Genomic DNA, 18,575 nt, shown 5'->3' on the forward strand with positions numbered 1-18,575 from the left:
CTAGTTCACATTTTCAGGTACTGAAACCTCTCCTCCAGTTTTTGATTTCTGCAAGTAGCTAGAATTTAGGATTTTACTCTATATCATCTGTGTCTCATGAATCAAATCCTGAATCTTTTTCAGCAGTAAATGTAAAATTGTTGCTTGTGTACTTCAGGATGTTGTTGTTTTCCATCAAGGAAGTGCTTTTCTTTCAGGGTTATTTTATTTTCCCAACACAAACTACAATGTAGTTTCAATGAGAAAATCTCCTTAGCTTGAAGGGCCGGTGCAACTTGAAGTGTTAATATGTTATGTGGCTGCACAGGTGTCACAGGTTTGAGCAGGATATCGCACAACTGTTGCTGGATTATGACTTCTGTGAATATATTACTAAAGGGTTATGTCTGAGATTTTTTTTAATCGTTTGGATAACCCTTCAGGACCCTAACAATCTTCCTGAGGCAAGTTTCTATCCTCTCACTTTATCCAAATGATCTTTTGGCATGCTCTTGGATTGTTTGTCCCTTCTCCTTTGATGACATCTGATATCTCCTGTTAGGTGCAAAGGAACATTATGTGTGTTAATACAAGGAGTAAAGACAAACTCTGTGTTCCATTGTTATTTGTAGTGACAATGCCTAGATTGAATGGAGAGGGCAGACTGAAGGTGGAAGCCAGTTTTATGCATGGAGAAGGGTCTTCTTGTCCAGTTGATTAATTACACAAAGGTTTCTTAATGCCTTCTAGTCACTGCATCCCTGGAGGGTCTCATGAGTCTATTCTCTGCCCTACAAGCTAATGCCAGGTGCTTTCCTTTTTTGGTCTGGCCCAATACTTTCTATTAATACTTACACCCGACCCAGGGCAAATTATAGGGTTGCCCTACTCATGGAATCAAGGCAATTGTTTTCCCTAGATAGCTCCAGTAACATTCAAACTGCCCAGTTCTGTACTCCAGGAAGGGCTTCTCTGAAGCCCATGTGAATCAAACCAGGAAGTACAGCAGCCCTATGTGGGCTTGCTGCAGGTTTCCTGCCCATGTGTACAAAAAACCCTTGTGATGAAAGTGACCATGTATATTTTCCTCAACCTTGAAACAGTTACAAATGCTTTTTTAACTCAAGGTTGAGTTTCTGTTCCTCTGCACACCTTTCACTCTGGAGAATTACCCCCTCCACCCCCACTCCCACAAATAAAGAGAGAAGGGGAGGCAAATGTTGGAATTTCCCTTCCTTGGAAAACATGGGATTTGTGGAGACTGCTGTTACTCATTTGTTATATATGGGAAACAGACAGCTTTCCTCAAGGAAGCATTTCTGTTTCATGCATATTGCATTTTTCCAGTGCTCAAGCTGCAGTATTAGCTGAGTAAATGATATTTGACCCCCCCCCCCTTCTGTTGTGAATACTGGATGGAACAACATGGCATGAGAGTTACAGACACCTATTGGATAGTGCTTGTAATGGCTGCCCCCACCAAGTATCTGTGTGTCACTTCTCGGGGTCTGGTACAAATTTGTAACACGAGTCTTCTTTCCTCTCTGCTGCTCCCTCCCTCTTCTCCCAACCCCCCACAAAAGGCTTTGTCTATTTTGAAAAATTAGAGGCTTGATTGGAATATGTTAGCATAAATAATGGGAACTAAGGAGGCTCTTTCTATTAGTGGCTGCCTGATTTGTATTTATAGCCAGATGTGGCAATATGGGTGTGTGGGGGTGTATCTCACACTAAATGCTGTATAGGCACTGTGTTCCCTTGTCATGGACGTACTGTAAGTTATACACATTGTGAAGGCTAGAGGCCTAATATGTTTGCTGACGTATGTTCTGAGACCTGCAAATCCTATCAAGCAGCACTCTTGCCTTGCTGTCCCTGGTTGGTACAGTGCTTGTTCATCCCTCCTTCTGGCAGTCAGATGCCAAAAGTGTTGGATTCTTGTCTATTGGGATTTTATGTTTAAAGACCATCGTATGTGGTGGTCTTGCAGTTAAGGTTAAAGCTTATTGGGAAATGATATATAATGAATTGAAAAAGATGCTTAAAATAACATTCAAAAAAAAACACAAAAAACTAGAAGCTTTTATTCTGGGAATTATAGGGATAGAGCAGGGATCAGCAACCTTTTTCAGCCATGGGCCAGTCCACCATCCCTCAGACCATGTGGTGGGCCGGACTATATTCTGGGGGGGAGAAATGAACGAATTCCTATGCCCCACAAATAACCCAGAGAGGCTTTAAATAAAAGGATACATTCTACTCATGTAAAAACACTCTGATTCCCAGACCGCCCACGGGCAGGATTTAGAAGGCGATTGGGCTGGATCCAGCCCCGGGGCCTTAGTTTGCCTATCCATGGGATAGAGCTACCTAAACAGTATAGAAATTTATTAATGTATGCGACTACAGCAGCAAAAATGTTATTTGACCAAAAATGGAAAGAATAAGAAGTCTCAATGAAAGAAGAATGGATACCAAAACTTATGGACTTTGCAGACATGGCAAAACTTACTGGAAAAAATAAGAAATCAAGATAACAAACTTTTTATAAAAGAATGGAAATGGTTTATTAAATATTTACAAACAAATTGTAAACAGATAAGGACATTGGCAGGATTATTGTAATAACCTGCAAATTCATAAGAGTATACAATTAAAGTAGATGAATAACTGAAAACTATAAATAATTTTTAAAACAACAACAACAGTGTTGGATTCTCTTGAGTGTGCACAGGAAATGTCAGCAGGAACATAGGAACTCTGGAAGTTGTGGCTCTTGAGAGAGCATCTTATGTAAAAGGGTGTATATCTCTTTGACACAAACGAAGACATTGTGTTAACTATATAAGTGGCTTTTGTGTGTGCTTTTCTTTACCTGTGGGTGGGGTGTCCTGTTTGGGGTAGCAATTTTACGCTTTGTCCCTGCTGTGGCCTTGACCTCCCGGCTGCTGTTTTCACCAGGGGGAAAGTCACTGTCCCACTTCTGCCCACATGCTTGGGCCCTGGCCCCCCTCTTTAACTACTCCAGCATGTTAGCAAGGAACGCTCCCTTTGCAGCAACACCCTCTTTAGGATGCCTTTATGTATTTATTACTAAGTGGTGGGTGAGCCACCTCCTTCAACAAAACTATGTCCACAGCAAAACTACTATGAATTGCTTTGGAGACAGGATATTGTGCTATTGCATCCTGCTTTGAATAAAAGCTGGGCTTTTTAATGTCTTCGAAGGCTCTGAAAAGGGATTCTCTCAAGAGCTTTGTCTGCTGCTCACTTGCCACCCTTACTCTTTCTGTTCAGTCTATGAGGTGATGTTTTCCCACAGGGGCTATGGGCATAAGGGTTTTGTTCCCTTCTTAGCCCCTGCTGTGGGGCTGGAGAAATTCCAGTCCCTTTCCTTCTATGGGCCCGACTTTCCTCTTGCCCAGTCAGACCAAAATTTCAGTTCTTTGAGGCAAGAAATTATCTCTTACTTTTTTGTGTTTGGGGCTGGATCTCTGCCTTCTACCATAAATATCCATAATAATAACTATGAAGCTTTAATAACAGATTACTCCAGTATGGTAGCGCTAAATTGGTTGAGAGGAGGTTTTACCCTAGAAGAGGGTTGGAGTTTTCTTGGGGGGGGGGAGTTTATTGTCCGCACATTTTCTCAAGCCAGGTGGGCCCTTAAGAGGAGAGCCCTATCCTGTCTCTTTTAATTGAAGCTCTCTTGGGCCTCCCAGCTGGTGTGGAAACAGAGCAGGGGGCTGCATTTGGGTGGCCCAGCTGGGAGGGAGGAGGTGCCCAGCCCAGCAATTTATCCAAGAGCCTGTAATTATGGGGATAATTCTGAAGGCCTGTTCCACTGCCTGGGAAGCGGCTCTGCTGAACCTAGGGGGAGAGAAAAGGGAGAGACGGTGTCAGCATGTGCAACCCAGGACTGAGATAAGTTGCTTTTGTCAACACCAGGTAATTGATCTCCCCTGCTCCTCAGTTACATAGCTACCCATTTCTCAGCTGGGTTAAGAGATGACCCTTGCCTTGAGGGCAGTTGACCATGTAGCCAGGCTGAAGCAGCACTTTGGAATCTACTAGGACTAGGATGTCATAGTGAATCCCAGGGTGTGGCTTGGAGTGGCTTCTCAGGAATGAGAAAGGGTGGCAGGAAATAAAGTCTTCCACAGAATAACCTCGCTATGAAGCTCTGCTCCAGTGCCCTGTTGGCACCGGTACTTTCAGGCATGCTCTTGCACTAGGCTTGCAACCCAGACTCTTTTTGCAAAAGCAAATTGGCTAGGCCCTTTAGACACAAGTCCTGCCGGACGTGCTGTGGGGATGTTCCTAGATCAGCCAGCTCTGGGTTACTGGGCATCTCTCCACTTGGCTCCCAACCAATTCTGCTTTTTCGGCTGCCCTTGTTGGTACCCAGCTCTGCTTCTGTGGGGAGACAGGGAGTGTTTCTGGGAGCATGCTGTGAGGCATCCTCTGAGCCAAAGAGGCCCTGCTAGGGGAGGAGTGTCCTACACAGTTGGCTTGTCTAGCAAGATGGGGCAGTGTAAGTCTGTCGGACCCCACACAGTGCAAGGGCCAACTGATGGGATGGAGCTTGCAGCCTCTCCTTAAAGAAACCTGGGAATCTTGAGTACAAGAAGACCCTAATGTTTACAAGCATGTGGTCCAGTGTTTTCATCCCTGCTGTTCTGGAGATATTTCAATGCTCCTGGGGAGGCTGTGAGAGTGAGATATAGCATATCTGAGGTGTGTACGTGTTCAATGCATGTGGGGTGGAATGAGGGATAATCCAATCTAATACTCAAAGCCAAAGCAGCAGTACAATTGGGAGTTTGATCAGGAGGGAGAGGGACCCTTTGCATGAAAAAGGAGAGGGCTTCCTTTGTTAATTGGAGTAAAAAAGAATTTGCATAGGGCTCCTCATTAACATGCTCACTGTTGCTACCTCGCTGTAGCCCAGAATCCCCTCCCCCAACTTTGTATCAAACAATGCTGCTCTCTCAGTGGAGGGGAGGGGGGTTAAGCAGGAGCAGCTGGGGGGGGAGGCTGTGGCACATAGAGTGACAGTACCTAAGTTTAACGCCCTCCCCATCAGACAAGAGAGTGCCCCATGTAAAGCATACTTGGCAGCTTCTCTCATTTTGCCTTGTCTTTTCATGTTGCTCCCTGGTTAATTAGGGTGTTGGAATTTGAGGCTTCCTCATTCCCCTTTGAAGCTTCAGATTGTCCTGTTCCAAATTAACCCTAATTACAAGGAATATCTCCCTCTCTTCCCTTCTTCACAACACTTGCAGATGTATTGTCATTTCAGCTCTGAACATTGTTAATAAATAAATAAGGCTCCCAGTGTCCACTTCCTACTATCACTCATCCTGGGCAATGACAAGAACAAGGTTGTTGAGAGGGTCTCTCTCTCTCTCTCCCTCTCTGCATATTTCTGTTCTGGCCATCACATGGCACAAAACCATCTCCTGGCACTTGTTTAAAAAGAGGCTTTGTACTTAAAGACCGTCTGATGAAGGACTCCTCTAATTTTTGGGATCCATCTTCGCCTGTGGCTTCAAAGTTTGGCCTGAATGTGTTCCCCACCCTTCCTCTACATTCTGGTTGTACGTGTGGTTTCTCTCCTGGGTGGCCTAGTCAAGATCAGCAGAGCTCAGCATGACTCCTGGTGCCTTGCCTCCCAAACAGCCTGGAATGGTTTGGATTCTGCCTCTGATGCTTCCCTCCTAGCTCTTCCCATCTCGGACAGACGCAGAGTGTCTGTCCCCTCCCTGTGTTCCTTGGCATAGCCTCCTCCCTCACTGGCATCCCAGCTGTTCCTTTGGGGAGAGTGGCGTGGAAACCAAAAGCATGCCTGTCAATCAGCTTGGGTTTATATATATATATATATATATATTTATAAAAATCAACAGCTACGAAGCATTAAAAGAAGAATTTATACTTACAAAAAGTGACAAAATAGCAGGACAGGATAGAATTGTTGAGCTCAGCAGCGAGCTTGTAGTAAAAATGTCTACACAAACTCTCTCTTACCAAGTTTGAGAAATATAATTTATGATGAAAAACCCAGAACGATGGAAGAGGAGAAGCACCAATAAGCAAGAGAATTATCAGGCTGTGGAATATGTGGTTTTTATGTCCTCATTTTCTGCTTCTGTTAAAAATAAGGTGAGCCAGAGAATTTGAAAAGGAAAAGATAATATGTGAAAAATGTTTATTATTTTAATATGAACAATATTTGGATAGGCTATCCTGTAGAGCATTCTTCCTCCCACTTGGTGCCCTCCAGATAGAAAGATAATTTTATTTTTTATTTTGACAAAGTAATAATAATAAATAAATAAAAATGAGCACTCTGCCCACAAGGCAATTCCATTGTAACTTTCCAACCTCCCAAAATTTCAGCACGTCTTGTGATGGTTTGATCCATATATTTTTATAGACTACAACTCTCATCGTCCTTGACCATTGCTCAGGCTGGCTGGAGTTGATAGAATGCATTGGTGTTTCTTGGATTCTGACCCTCAAAAGACAGCTATGTTGTCATTAGCCCATAAACCTGAAGCCTAACATTGAGAGTCTTCTGCAATGGCTTGAAAATGGGAGATTGTAGTCAAAACAGAATTTATCTTTGGGTTCAGTAATCTGCCTCTCAGCCTGCGTCTCTATATCTGCAAAATGGAAATAGTGACAGCTTCCCTCACATGCTTATTTTAAGGGTGATTAAGGGAATATCTACACTATAGACCCAAACCAGTATGAAATTGGTTTAACTGCCATGGATTTCCCCCTGGAGAAGTGTGGGAATTGTAGTTGTTTTTGTGAGGTTGCTTTGAGTGCTCAGATATAATCCCTTGAAAAAAGCACAATGACCATAAAGATGGTTTAAATTTATAACACAAATTACTTAACAAACTACTGAAGCAATACTGAAGCAATGTAAATTCATTCTCAATTTCCAAATGATATATTTGTCGTTAACTTTATAAATAAAATTTTATGAAGACACGTGCAATATTCCTCAAGGAGAAGTTTAACCACGGCAAACAAATGTCTCTGAAAGTCAGCTTTATCTGTTTAACTTCCTATCTTCTGCAGTGTGCACCCACAGAAGCTTGTGTGTACTTTCACTTTGTACAGAGTGAATGTGAGGCTCAGCAGGCTTGGGCATTACTGTGACTGAACTGAGTATGCGCTGTAGAATATTTCCCAGAATCCTTTGCTATATACAGCTGTTCTGTGGCAGGCAGGCAACTTCTTCCACAACTTGTGCTATTTTGTAGCAAAGCTACCATTGGGGCATTCTTCAGAGTGGAAGCTTGGGGCACAGTGAATTTGCCCTTGGCATTATTAGTTACTCATCCCACTCAAAGCCATAAGGGGCAAAAATGTTATTCCCCTTCAGTTTTTAATATACTGACTACATTAGTCATATTTATATACTTCTTATTGTGGCTTCTGGAGCACCAGGTCAGTTACAGTATATGGTGGCAACTTCCTCTGGCAGACGATGAACTACAGTGGTACCTCGGGATGCGAACGGGATCCGTTCCGGAGCCCTGTTCACATTCTGAACAGAACGTAAGATGCCTCTGTGCGTGCACATGCACAGGTTGTGTTTCGCTGCTTCTTCTCATGCGCGTGACGTCATTTTGACCGTCTGCGCATGTGCGAGCGGCTTAACTCGGAAGTAACGTGCTCCGTTACTTCCGGGTCGCCGTGGATCGCAACCCGAAAATACTTATCCTGAAGTGTATTCATCCCGAGGTATGACTGTATAGCACTCTGTGCTGGTAGCAGCTTCTCAATATGTAGTTTCTCCTTCCACTCGCCCTTTCCCTTTCTTTTTCAAAAATAAAATACAGTCCCAGAAGCTGCAATTACAGAGGAAGACTGTGGGGGAGGCAGTTCTTAGCCCTTTCCCTCCAACAGTTGTCCCCCCCCGCCGCCTCAGTAAAACTGCTCCTTGCAAGTTGCTGAACACCTGCCTTCTTTCCAGTAGGATTTTGCTTGTGGGTGGGGAGCTTATCAAGCAATACCACTCCTTCTTGAGCCCCTCCTCACTTCTACCTCTGCAGCTGTGTTTTGTTTTATGTTTTAAAGATACTATATGTGATCAAGCACAACACTTCGCTGTGTCTTTTAATTTGTTTTAATTAATTAGACAACTAACACAGATTGGAATCATCAGTCTACTAGTTAAATCTTCCAAGGGTTGGGGAAATGTATTCTTTTAACCACCATGATAATGTGAAGAAGAATACATGTGTTAAAGGGAAAACCAGACTGCATGATGTTCCCCTGTGGGCCTATTCTCAGTTCTAGGGTCTCTCATGTGAATAAGCGAAGAGCCAAGTAAGAGGACAGAGGTAAGTGGGAGGTATATTAACTCCAGTGTTTCTTTCCCTTTCCCTCCAGAGGGCAGCCGTGTCAGCCAGGAGCTCCGGTACACAAAGGAAAAGCTAGGAGAAGAGTCTCTGTACACACCCCAGATGCTGATACAAACTCCCAAACGGGAAGGTGAAAACATCCTGACCCCAGAGGCCTTGGGAATGCATCTTGAAGCTGCTCTGGCTGCAAGCAAAGTGCAAGTCTTACTTTACGGAAAGTGAGTTTCAAAATGGAAAATCTATGTTACTCTCATAAGAAGAACATACACTTTTTATGATGGATTAGATGAGGATCTATCTAGTCCAGCATTCAGTTTCTATCAATCATCATGTGTCTCTGGATGCTCACAAGCAGAGCATGAAGGTTATGGCCTTCCCCAATGTTTGTGCCCAGCACCTGTTACTCAGAGGTACATTGCCTCTGCAGCTTCCATTTAGTTAACATTCCTCTTTCCAGCAATTCTTTTGACTTTTTTTTGACATTCATTGCCTCTGCTTCTTCTTTCAGGTCTTGGGATCTCAATAAAATATGCTACAAGTCAGGTGTCCCCATAATTGAGAATGGAATGATTGCACGGGTGAGTTGCCAAGGGAATGCATGCATCTGCAGGGACAGGGGTTGCACTAAAACCCATAGAAATTAGGTAGATCAGCTGGGGAAAATCTCTTTGTTAGATGGCATAAATAATTCCCTGGGGTCTAGCTGGTTGGCTAGAGAATGGGGTGGGTCTTAGAGAGGATATCCAGGTTGCTATGGGGATAGGGTGGAATCTTTAAAAAAGGATGGTGTTACAAAGGAGCAGCTTCCCAAAGCACCCTTCTGGGTTCAGAGACTTGGACATTTCTGCATAGACTGGACATGCTTCTTTTTGCTAGACCCCTAACCCTGGTAACAATCACTCCTGTGTATCTGAGATAAGAGCTAACTATGAGGCTTTATCTCCCTTCCAGCCATATGCTGGGGGAGTAGAAAGTGGAAAGTCTATTTTATCCTCAACTGCTTTCAGTAGTGCCTGACCTTTGGTGATAAGGGTTTTACATCCTGCATGCCTCCGTTGCAAGAGACTGCTGTCCCCTTAGACAGGTATCCTCAGAGTGAGGACTGCCCGTGGCCCACTGTAGCCCATTTGGCTAGGACAAGTCTTCCAGGTTCTCATATCTGGGATCTGTTTCAATTGAGGGCTTGTATTTGGGATGGTACTATTTGGTTCCCAAAGCCGTTCACTGTTCCAAAAGCCTTCAAGGGAGAGAATGAGGAGACAAGGTAAGTTAAGTTGCAGTAGGACACTGGTTGTAGAGAGGGTAGTCCCACCTGCAGTAAAATTATGTGAGCATTTGGGCAGGTCAAGGTAAGGGACAAAGAGAGCAGAAGAGAACTGGAAAGATGAACTTGTGGTTTTCCTCTGTGACTGTGGCTCTTGTCATTCCCAGATGATTGAGAAGCTCTTTCCTTGTGTTATCGTGACCCCACTGGACTGCTTTTGGGATGGTGCCAAGCTGCAAGGGGGTTCTGCTTACCTCCCGTGAGTACCTGTTTTTCAGGTGTACTTTTCTGCCCTGCTGTGATTGGCCTGTGAGGCCAAGGCTGTGTAGAAGGCTGTCTGTAGGTTAAGCATGTATCCAGCACAGAGATTGAGACCTGACATGCTTTTAGCTATTTCTCCTCTGTTCCCTATTCCACAGACTTATCTAGGCTTTAGGAAGTATGCTTGTCTATACACATACACACTCTCACACACTGTCTTCTATCTGAGCCCCCCCCATCAGCTATTTGAGAGTGCTTTCAAGCTCTTTCACAGGATGTGAAGTATGATTATTTAGCATTTTCTTAAAGTGCCCAAAGCACTTCCCTCACTAAACACAATAATAAATATAACAAACTTTTAAGGTAGGGTGGTCCTATTCTTCCAGTATTAAAGAAGGCATTACTAAAGGCTTTTGCATCCCAGTGTGTTGGTGGATGAGCTGAGATTTGAACTGGGGATTTCCAGCTCAGACGTCACACCTCGAGCTCTTAACCTCTCGTACAGTGTCCCAGTTCTTATTTGCAGCTAAGCAAGGTCCCAACAAGGAGAAAGACATCTGAATGTAGCAGGAATGTTTGCCTGCAGTCACTGGTCAAGAACGAGGAGTAGAGGAAGAACCAGTCATGATAAGGAATGTACATGAGCCTGCCCAAAAAGATGGTGGCATCTTTTTGTGTTTTCTCAATAATGCTCTTTTACCACTAAGTCAGAGCTGGAGTTACCTGTTTGCCTTTAAGGCCTGCAGGCTGGATGGCAGGCATTGTTAGAAAGCATAGTTGCTGATGATGGAGGAGGACGGGTTGGAAGATGGGTTGCAAAAACACTTTGTGGCTTCATAATTTTCCTGTACTAATAAGCGATAGGATCTTTGCCTAATAATTGGGTTTCTTGCTTGGCTTGCTTGGCACCTGTGGAAAAGCTCCCTTCCTGTATCTGATGCTTCCAAGGTACAGTGGTACCTCAGGTTACATACGCTTCAGGTTACATTCGCTTCAGGTTACAGACTCGGCTAACCCAGAAATAGTACCTCGGTTTAAGAACTTTGCTTCAGGATGAGAACAGAAATTGTGCAGTGGCGACAGTTTCAGGTTAAGAACAGACCTCCAGAACGAATTAAGTTCTTAACCCGAGGTACCACTGTACTTACCTACCTTTCAGTATTTTTTCAGCGTGCATTATTGCTTGTTTGGGGAAATGGAGACATAGTTCTCATTTTCAGTGGCACATATACTATAAAGGTGGCACCTGTGTCACAGGAAGGAGAATACTGTCCATCTGCTGTAGAATAGCATAATTTGCCAGTTACCACCATAATACTACAGCTTTTCTCCTCTTACCTATTCCACCACGGCATGGCCAACGGGGTTTTGCTTACACCCCCCCCCCTTGTTCTGCGATGCCACATTAGGGAGGGGGTGGTAACAGTTAGTGGGTGGTAGGATAGTCTCACATCCTCCAGCCTGCCCCCACAGAATTTGGGTATAGGTCCACATCCCCAGCAGTTTCTCCCTGTCCCACTTCCGAACCAGAGGGAAAACGCTTTCTCTAGTCTCCTACCCCCTCCCCTAAGTTTCTACTTTGGGGCCAATTGCTTTGTTTTGTTGCTCCTGCTGCCTCGTAATTATGTTTCTATTAAGGTGTACAAAATGGGGGGTGGAGGGGGAGAGAGGGTAAAGATGTGGGGACCAGCCCCACTGGAGGCACTGGGGGAGGGAGGGCCAGGAACAATAGCCAGCATTCTTTCTGTTTACAAGTGTGTTTGTCCATAAGGGGCCCTGGAGACTTATGCTTTGTCAGCAAACGGCAACACCACGTATTCTCATGCTAATGATACTTTGAAAGCTCCAAGTTGCCCAACAAATGGAATAGTAGCTTTATTCAGCCTGCTGCTGAGAGAAAGGGGACAGGGAGGGAGGGAGGAGAAAACAGATTTCAGAAAAATTAAAAGAGGGAGGGATTTTAATATCAAACTGCCAAGAGTAAGGGTTGGGGTAGGGTGAAGTGTTTTCCGTTGAACTCAGGAGCAGCACAAATGCAAGGTGTGGGGTTTTGTTTTTTTAAGGGAACAGGGTCTGTTTCATCTCACTGAGTTTATCTCATACGAATGTTGGGTGCTATTTGCAGGGTGATTCACTGAACAAAATGGAGAGTTACTCTTAAGCACCCCCCCCCCCAAAGGAGAGCTAAAGGTTACAGAATTTGAGACTTTGGGTTGCTTTCAAGCTTCCCTTTTCTTTTCCTTTTTTAAAGTAGATGAAATATGGGGTTTTAAGAACACACTTTGCATAACAGCTCAGACTCATGTGCAAACGAAGGCAGTTGGCAAGGAAGCCTGGGGATTTTCTTGCTCTTCCTATTCTTCCATGAAACGTCATGTCCTTGCTCCCTTACTTTCTGTATCCAGTCTCTTGGGTTCCTTGTTTATTTATAATGACTCTCGTATCCCCCCTCCTCCACTGCTCAGAAATTTCACACACACACGTCCCAAAGTTTTCTTGTCAGTGGCTGGAATGGGGGAGTCTTTTCCTCAGGTCCAGCTTCCGCTTCAGTTCAGCTGAGGGTCTCTCTCTCTCCCCCCCCTCCTTTTAACGCAAAGGGAGAGAAAACTTGGGAGAACAAAGGGCAGCAATCTATGGAAAAACAAAAGGGCCCGACTTGGCTCAGTGAAGCAAGAAACAGCAGATAAAAGAAGCTCTCTTTGGGAGCAGGAGCTGGGCTGTTTGGAATGTGGGAATCAGGCAAGGAGGAACCTTCTTGGGACCTGGGGGTTCATGAATGATTGGAGAGTGATTCTGCTCTGAGCATGACAAGACTTTCCCTGCCCCTGCTTTCTTGCTTTCCACATCTTGGAGTTTTGCTTTTTCCTTCTGTTTTTAAAAAAAGAAAATAGCAAGCAAAATAGACTTTGCTTTGTGATTCCAGCTGAAAGGACAAAATGCTGCAACTCCCTTCTTCATACCCAACCACTCCCCCCCCCCTTCTTCAACTTATATTGGTTTGTTTGGCTACAAACTTGTGTGGAGAGACAGAAAAAATCCCTAGCAGCCAGCTCTCTAGAAAGAGTCTGGGAGACAAGCTTTGACTATCAAGGCTTTCAGTAATTCGATAGGCTCTGAGAGTAGAGCATGTAGGTCTTCAGGCCCTGATCCTGCATGGACAAGCTCCTCCGATTTTAATGGCTGCACAACAGGAACAAGAACAGATTCTCCCATTAGAATGGGAAAATGAACATGGAAAATCATACCTGGCAAATTTCCTTGCTGCAGAGCTCTTTCAGACCCAGAAACTCAGGGGCTAATTACTCCGGGGCTATGTGAGCAGGATTGTCTCTACCTCCAATCCACTGGGAAGAAGTACGGTTGCTAAGATTATATCAAGGAACTGAGGGAGACTGCAGTCGCCTTGCCACTTTCCCTTGCTTCTGTGGCCTCAATGATGCAAGCACTCCATGACAGGAAGTTGAAGACAAGAATGCATGAGAGCACCAGTGGAAGAGTGAGTGGCGTCAGAGGAACTGTAGCTGCAGCCTCAGGGTCGTTGTTGTTTACAGTATTTAAAGCAGAGATGGGGAGCCTCAGGCCCAGGGATCTTAATGCAGCCCTCCAGGCCTCTATATATGGTCCTCATGAATCTCCCTGGGCCACAGCTCTCACTTGCCCTGCTTTTTGGAAATAGGCCTCTTGTTAGAAATTTCCTTCAGTCATGTTAGGAAGATGCTGCATGAATGGCAGTGGAGGAGAGTTGCTGGATATAATCAGACCTGAAACAAGATGCCAGGATTTGTTTGGATTGTAGCTATAACCTTGATCTCGGAGAATGTGACACAAAGCCTGGATCAATTACAATACACTGGCTAATTGAGTTCACTGTCAAATTCTACTCTATGAAGTTTCAAAACCTCCACCCTTTCCAACAGGTACTGGTCTAGGGAAATATCTTTTATCAGTTAATCTCTTGTCAGACCAAGCAGAGGATTTGCCCCCTCGAAAAGTTGCCCATTTGGAAAGTTTACTATAATCAGAGATCCCTTAAAGACAATTCCCCTTTCTGCTAAACTGTATTCCTATCTGTCTAGAGCTGGAATTAATTCCTAAGCAACTCCCTTGTACTTTATACAGATAAAACTAACCTCTATGGCTCACTGTGGCCTTTGGAACCATTCTTATTGCCTCTTCTCTGACCTTTGCCAGTAGTTTATATGTTGCCAGAAGCAGTCATGCAAGTTGCTTGGGCTTAGTTCTCTGAATATCTTGTCTCAGTGGTTCTTCTCTCCTAGCCCCAGATACTCATTTTGGTGGGTACTGACCCTTTCTCACAGTGTGAAGCCAAGGAACATTTTCAGCGAAACTAGAAAGTGACCAAATAATGGAGTTTCCACAAGATTCTTGTGAAATTTACTGTCTCAGGATAATGTTGGGCAGAACTTGGCACAATTTGCCCTTTCTTTGGTGGGTAGGGAAACTCTAAGTCTAGTACTACATTTTCAGGGGATGTGACCTTTCCTCTGTAGTGCAACAGATCTGTCATTGCAATGGTTGGAGATGAAGCCTTCCTGGGATAGATCCTTCCACACTTGCTCATTAAATAAGTTGCATGTTACAAGGGTTACCCTTTTTGTTTGGGCAGAAGCAAAATGCCTTTTCTCCCATCAAGAAGCCTTTTCAATATGTGTATATTATCTAGACATCTATATAAACAGAAAGAATAAAATATGCACATAACAAATTATACTGCTGTGTACATCCCTGTGCACAAATGCATCGGGCCAAGTGTTGGGCATGGAAAATACCCCTCTTCCCTTTCCAGCTTTTGTTGAAAGATTCTCTTTTGCTTCTGGAATACACCCTGATGCCCCTACATGCACATGACCCCAGCCTATGGCACACACACAGCTCTGGTGCTCCCAGAGGAGGCACTGTCCAGATCCTCTGGAGCTGGCACTCTAAACCAGATGCCAAATGAAAGCAGCATGCCTGATCCTGTTATGCACGGGAACAAAAGGAATGAAGCCCTATATCAGCACTGAGCAGACCCCTCCCACCCCCTAAATGAGTCTTGTGCAGCCAGTCAGGGCAATTAACGCCAGCGTGCTAACATCTTGATAGAGGCAGTGCTGGGAGAGCCAGGGCTCTGCATGCAAGGGAGAAGCAGCAGTACACAGGACAAGGGAAATGGACTTAAATTATGGCCAGACCTAGTATGTGGTGTGTGTGTGTGTTCAGAGATCTTCCTTCTTGGGGGACAAGTCCATGTTCCTTCTCTAGCCTCTTTATTGCTCCAAAGGAAAATAAAAGCTGCTCAAGTATGCATTGCTGCATAAGTATGCTACAGCCCAGACATATGGTCAGGTTTAGCATTGCAAATATTCACACAAATTACTAGCCTACCAAAAAATGTAGTTACCTGCCTACTTACACATATATGAATTTACAAGCCTCCTCTTAAAATCATCCATTTAATATAATCTGTAATAGGAATAAGTGATGCTGTCTGGATATTTTCTTTCCCTGTTAACCCATATTTTATCTCCGTAGGGGCCGGCGCGATATCCAGTGGACTAACTTAGACCCCATTCAACTGATGGAGGAGTTGGGTCAGTTTGCCTCGCTGGAAGGATTCAAGGAGATGCTGGATAAGGCAGAGGTTGGCCAGGCCTATATGGAGCGGCCTTGTCTTGACCCCTTTGACCCTGAGTGTCCTACAAGTGCCCCCAACAGCCAAAGCCAGCAGGTGGGTTTGAGCCAGGCATGTTCCCCAACTACTCAGTGTATTTCCCAAATGCATATGTAAATGAGAAAATGAATTCTCTCAAACAGTATACAAGGGGGTAAATCTGTATGTCTTGACTGTTCTTCACACTGCAGATGACAGCTCATACAATGGCATACTCTCCAGCAATGAAACATTTGGAACTTTATCTAGCTTTCAACACAGAATAAATATTTTTGTAAGAAAGCACATGGTTTGCATGCAGACAGTGCCAGATTCAGTCCCTGTCATCTCCAGGTAGGGCTGCAAGGGACTCCTGTCTGAAACCCTGGAGAGCCACTGTCAATCAACTTTGGCATAACTGAGCTAGATGGACCAGTGGTCTGAATTCATGTAAAGCAGCATCTTATGTTCCTAAGGAGGAGAGTTCCATTTTATGGATGCTTAGATCTGACATTAAGAGATGTACTAAGACAGGTTGGACAGCTGCACACACAATGCAACCTTCTTGTAATAGCCTTTTTGAAAAGGAGAGAATTGTAAAATTGCGAAGTGCACTCAGTAGGAATTCTGCAGAACGGACACAAAATTTGCCACATGGGCAAAGAATTTGGTAAATGATTAATCTTAACTGGGATCACAAAGCTAAAGAGATCTGCAAATTCCATAGATAAATGTGGCAAAAAGTCGAGTGCCATTCAATGCTCCTAAGACATGCTAACCAAATAAAAAGGCAGTTTCCCCAATTGTTATACCTTTTCAAGATACCAGTAGCCAAGGTATCATCGGAGCCAACTCCTTTGGCCCCCCCCAATAAAATATTTGAGGGATCCCTCCCAAGTTGATGGGCATTGCCATTCAAATGGTGTATGCATGCTGCATCTTGTGATCGATTATGCAGGGTGAGGCTTATTTTATTCAAGCTGGCACCTGTGCAAGGTACACACTATATACCATGACATAAGACTGATATAGCCAAAGTAAATGAACATTCTGGCTGCAAAAAGTAGAGCTGATTCTCTGGCCTGGACTCTGGGAGGGGTGGGGAGGAGGCTCGATGAAGTCACAGAGCTCTTCAGATTGTAACACATGTGCAAAGCAACAGAATAGCTTCCTTGTGTCTTGTTGGAGCTAGGGACCTCTTTTCAGGCACCGTGTGCCCCCAAAGGCTGGATTCACTGTGGGGTCCCCCATTTGGTTAGCTTTGCCCTTCTGCGTCCAGGAGTGTGGGGAGATGTGGAATGCAAGGCAGCGTGCCAGAGAGTCACAGGCAGGAATGATGGTGCTGATCCAGGCAGACGCAGTGCAAGTGCTCACCAGCAGGTGGTCATAGTTGGAATGTGTCCCAGAACAGATGGCAGCTTCGGAGCTTTTGGAAGGTGGAGGGGGGAGAGAGCAGTGTGTGCGTACACACACGGAGCACATATGACCAAGGGCAAGCACAAGGAGCGGGAGGATGGAGTTGCAGCCATAATTCCACATTTCCTGGCTTGAAAGCCAGACTGTTATCATTATGGCTATCCAGTTTCTCTCGCTGCCACCACAGGAGCAGGAAGGAGATGCCTGTAGGATTGAAGGGAACACCCAGTGTGCCTGTGGGCAAGCACACGCACACACAGGATGATATAGTCAGAATGGATTCTGCAAACTCCTCAATCTAATGCAAATAGACACTAAGATTTATATGCAGAAAAGCATAGTAGTTGCCTGGTATAATACCGAGTCTTCTTATATTTCTTTTAGTTGGATAAATATTATCAAGCATTAGCTGAATTGAATTCATCCATCTGGTATTGTCCAAATGGGCTTGTTGTTGTTGTTGTTGTTGCTGCTGTTGTTGTTATCCTTGTTGGCTAAAAATGTGGCACTGCTGCTTTGCAAGGTAGATAGATAGATAGTATGTGAAGCCATGATTGGCATGCTTTATGAAAGTGCTGTGCTCCAGCTTACAAGGTGATAGGAATTTTCCTGCTTTTCCCATTGCTTGATGCTTGTCTTATGACTGTGTGGGTGACTCACTGGTGATTGCAGGGCGACAGAGCCAGACTGATTTTGGGTCCTCATTCTATGAGAATACCTAGACCAGGGGAGAACCGATATGGAGCACTTTCACATAAAAGCTAGAATCTATCAGATCTCTTTAGCTCTGCTTACTTTCCCTGCACAGAGATTGTGTGATTTATTATGTCTCAGGGTTCCAGGCATTATGATAATGGTGGCAATGCCATATGGCATGTCGCCGTCTTCCATCCTCAGCAATCAGGGAGGCATCAGGCTGCTCCAAGGAGTAGTTATTCTGACAGTTGTTAGTAAACCTTCTTAATTGTTCCAGGCCAATGTCACTGAACTGAAATGTGGATTATTATTGTCAGATGTGAGGTTACATAGCTAGGAGCAGAATGGATTATTTCCAGAGAGGATCTCAAGCCTTGCCCATTATTGTTAACCAGCAGAATATGCAATATTATTATGTTTACGTATGTGGTGTTTGCTAAAAGAGAGCTTCTGTCTGTTGTCTGCCTTTCAAGGGCATATGTGTATGTAGGGTCCCTATTAGCAAGGGACTGACCACCCAGGGTCATGACTGGAGGGCAGGTTTAGCCCCCAGTCCAACATTGTCCCAAAGGGCAGAACTTTACTTTTCTCCACAGAAGAGGACATCAGCTATTCACTAATGGGCGATGGTAAAGAGAAGCACTTGGGCACCTCATTGGTGTTTGGGCTACACCAGCTCCAGCCAGTGAGAATTAAGCCTGTTCCTATTTGTATAGTTCCCTATAAGGTTCAATTTCTTGGTCACTCCTGGATGTGACAGAATGCTGGAATAGTGTTACGGAATAATGGGAAATATTCTTTGTTTTGTTTATAGAGACATGGATTGTTCTAGTAGCATGGTTAATGTCTAAAGTGCTTTACATTTTTTTCACTATTCTATTTCCATTTATTGGATACAAAACTGAAGCTAATAAATGTTGAC

General features: G+C 44.3%; 1 protein-coding gene across 2 annotated transcripts in view; it reads left to right on the forward strand.

Annotated features, from left to right (window-relative positions):
- Positions 1-18,575, forward strand: part of PTCH2 (patched 2) — a 59,754-nt gene that overhangs the window by 25,846 nt on the left and 15,333 nt on the right. For both annotated transcript variants that reach the window (XM_053392602.1, XM_053392603.1), the window contains 4 exons: positions 8,392-8,581; positions 8,872-8,941; positions 9,795-9,886; positions 15,424-15,619. In XM_053392602.1, coding sequence (XP_053248577.1) covers positions 8,392-8,581; positions 8,872-8,941; positions 9,795-9,886; positions 15,424-15,619 — 548 coding nt within the window. The remainder of the gene's footprint in view (positions 1-8,391; positions 8,582-8,871; positions 8,942-9,794; positions 9,887-15,423; positions 15,620-18,575) is intronic.

The sequence above is a fragment of the Podarcis raffonei genome, chromosome 6 (genome assembly GCF_027172205.1).
Source record: "Podarcis raffonei isolate rPodRaf1 chromosome 6, rPodRaf1.pri, whole genome shotgun sequence".
Lineage (NCBI taxonomy): Eukaryota > Metazoa > Chordata > Lepidosauria > Squamata > Lacertidae > Podarcis > Podarcis raffonei.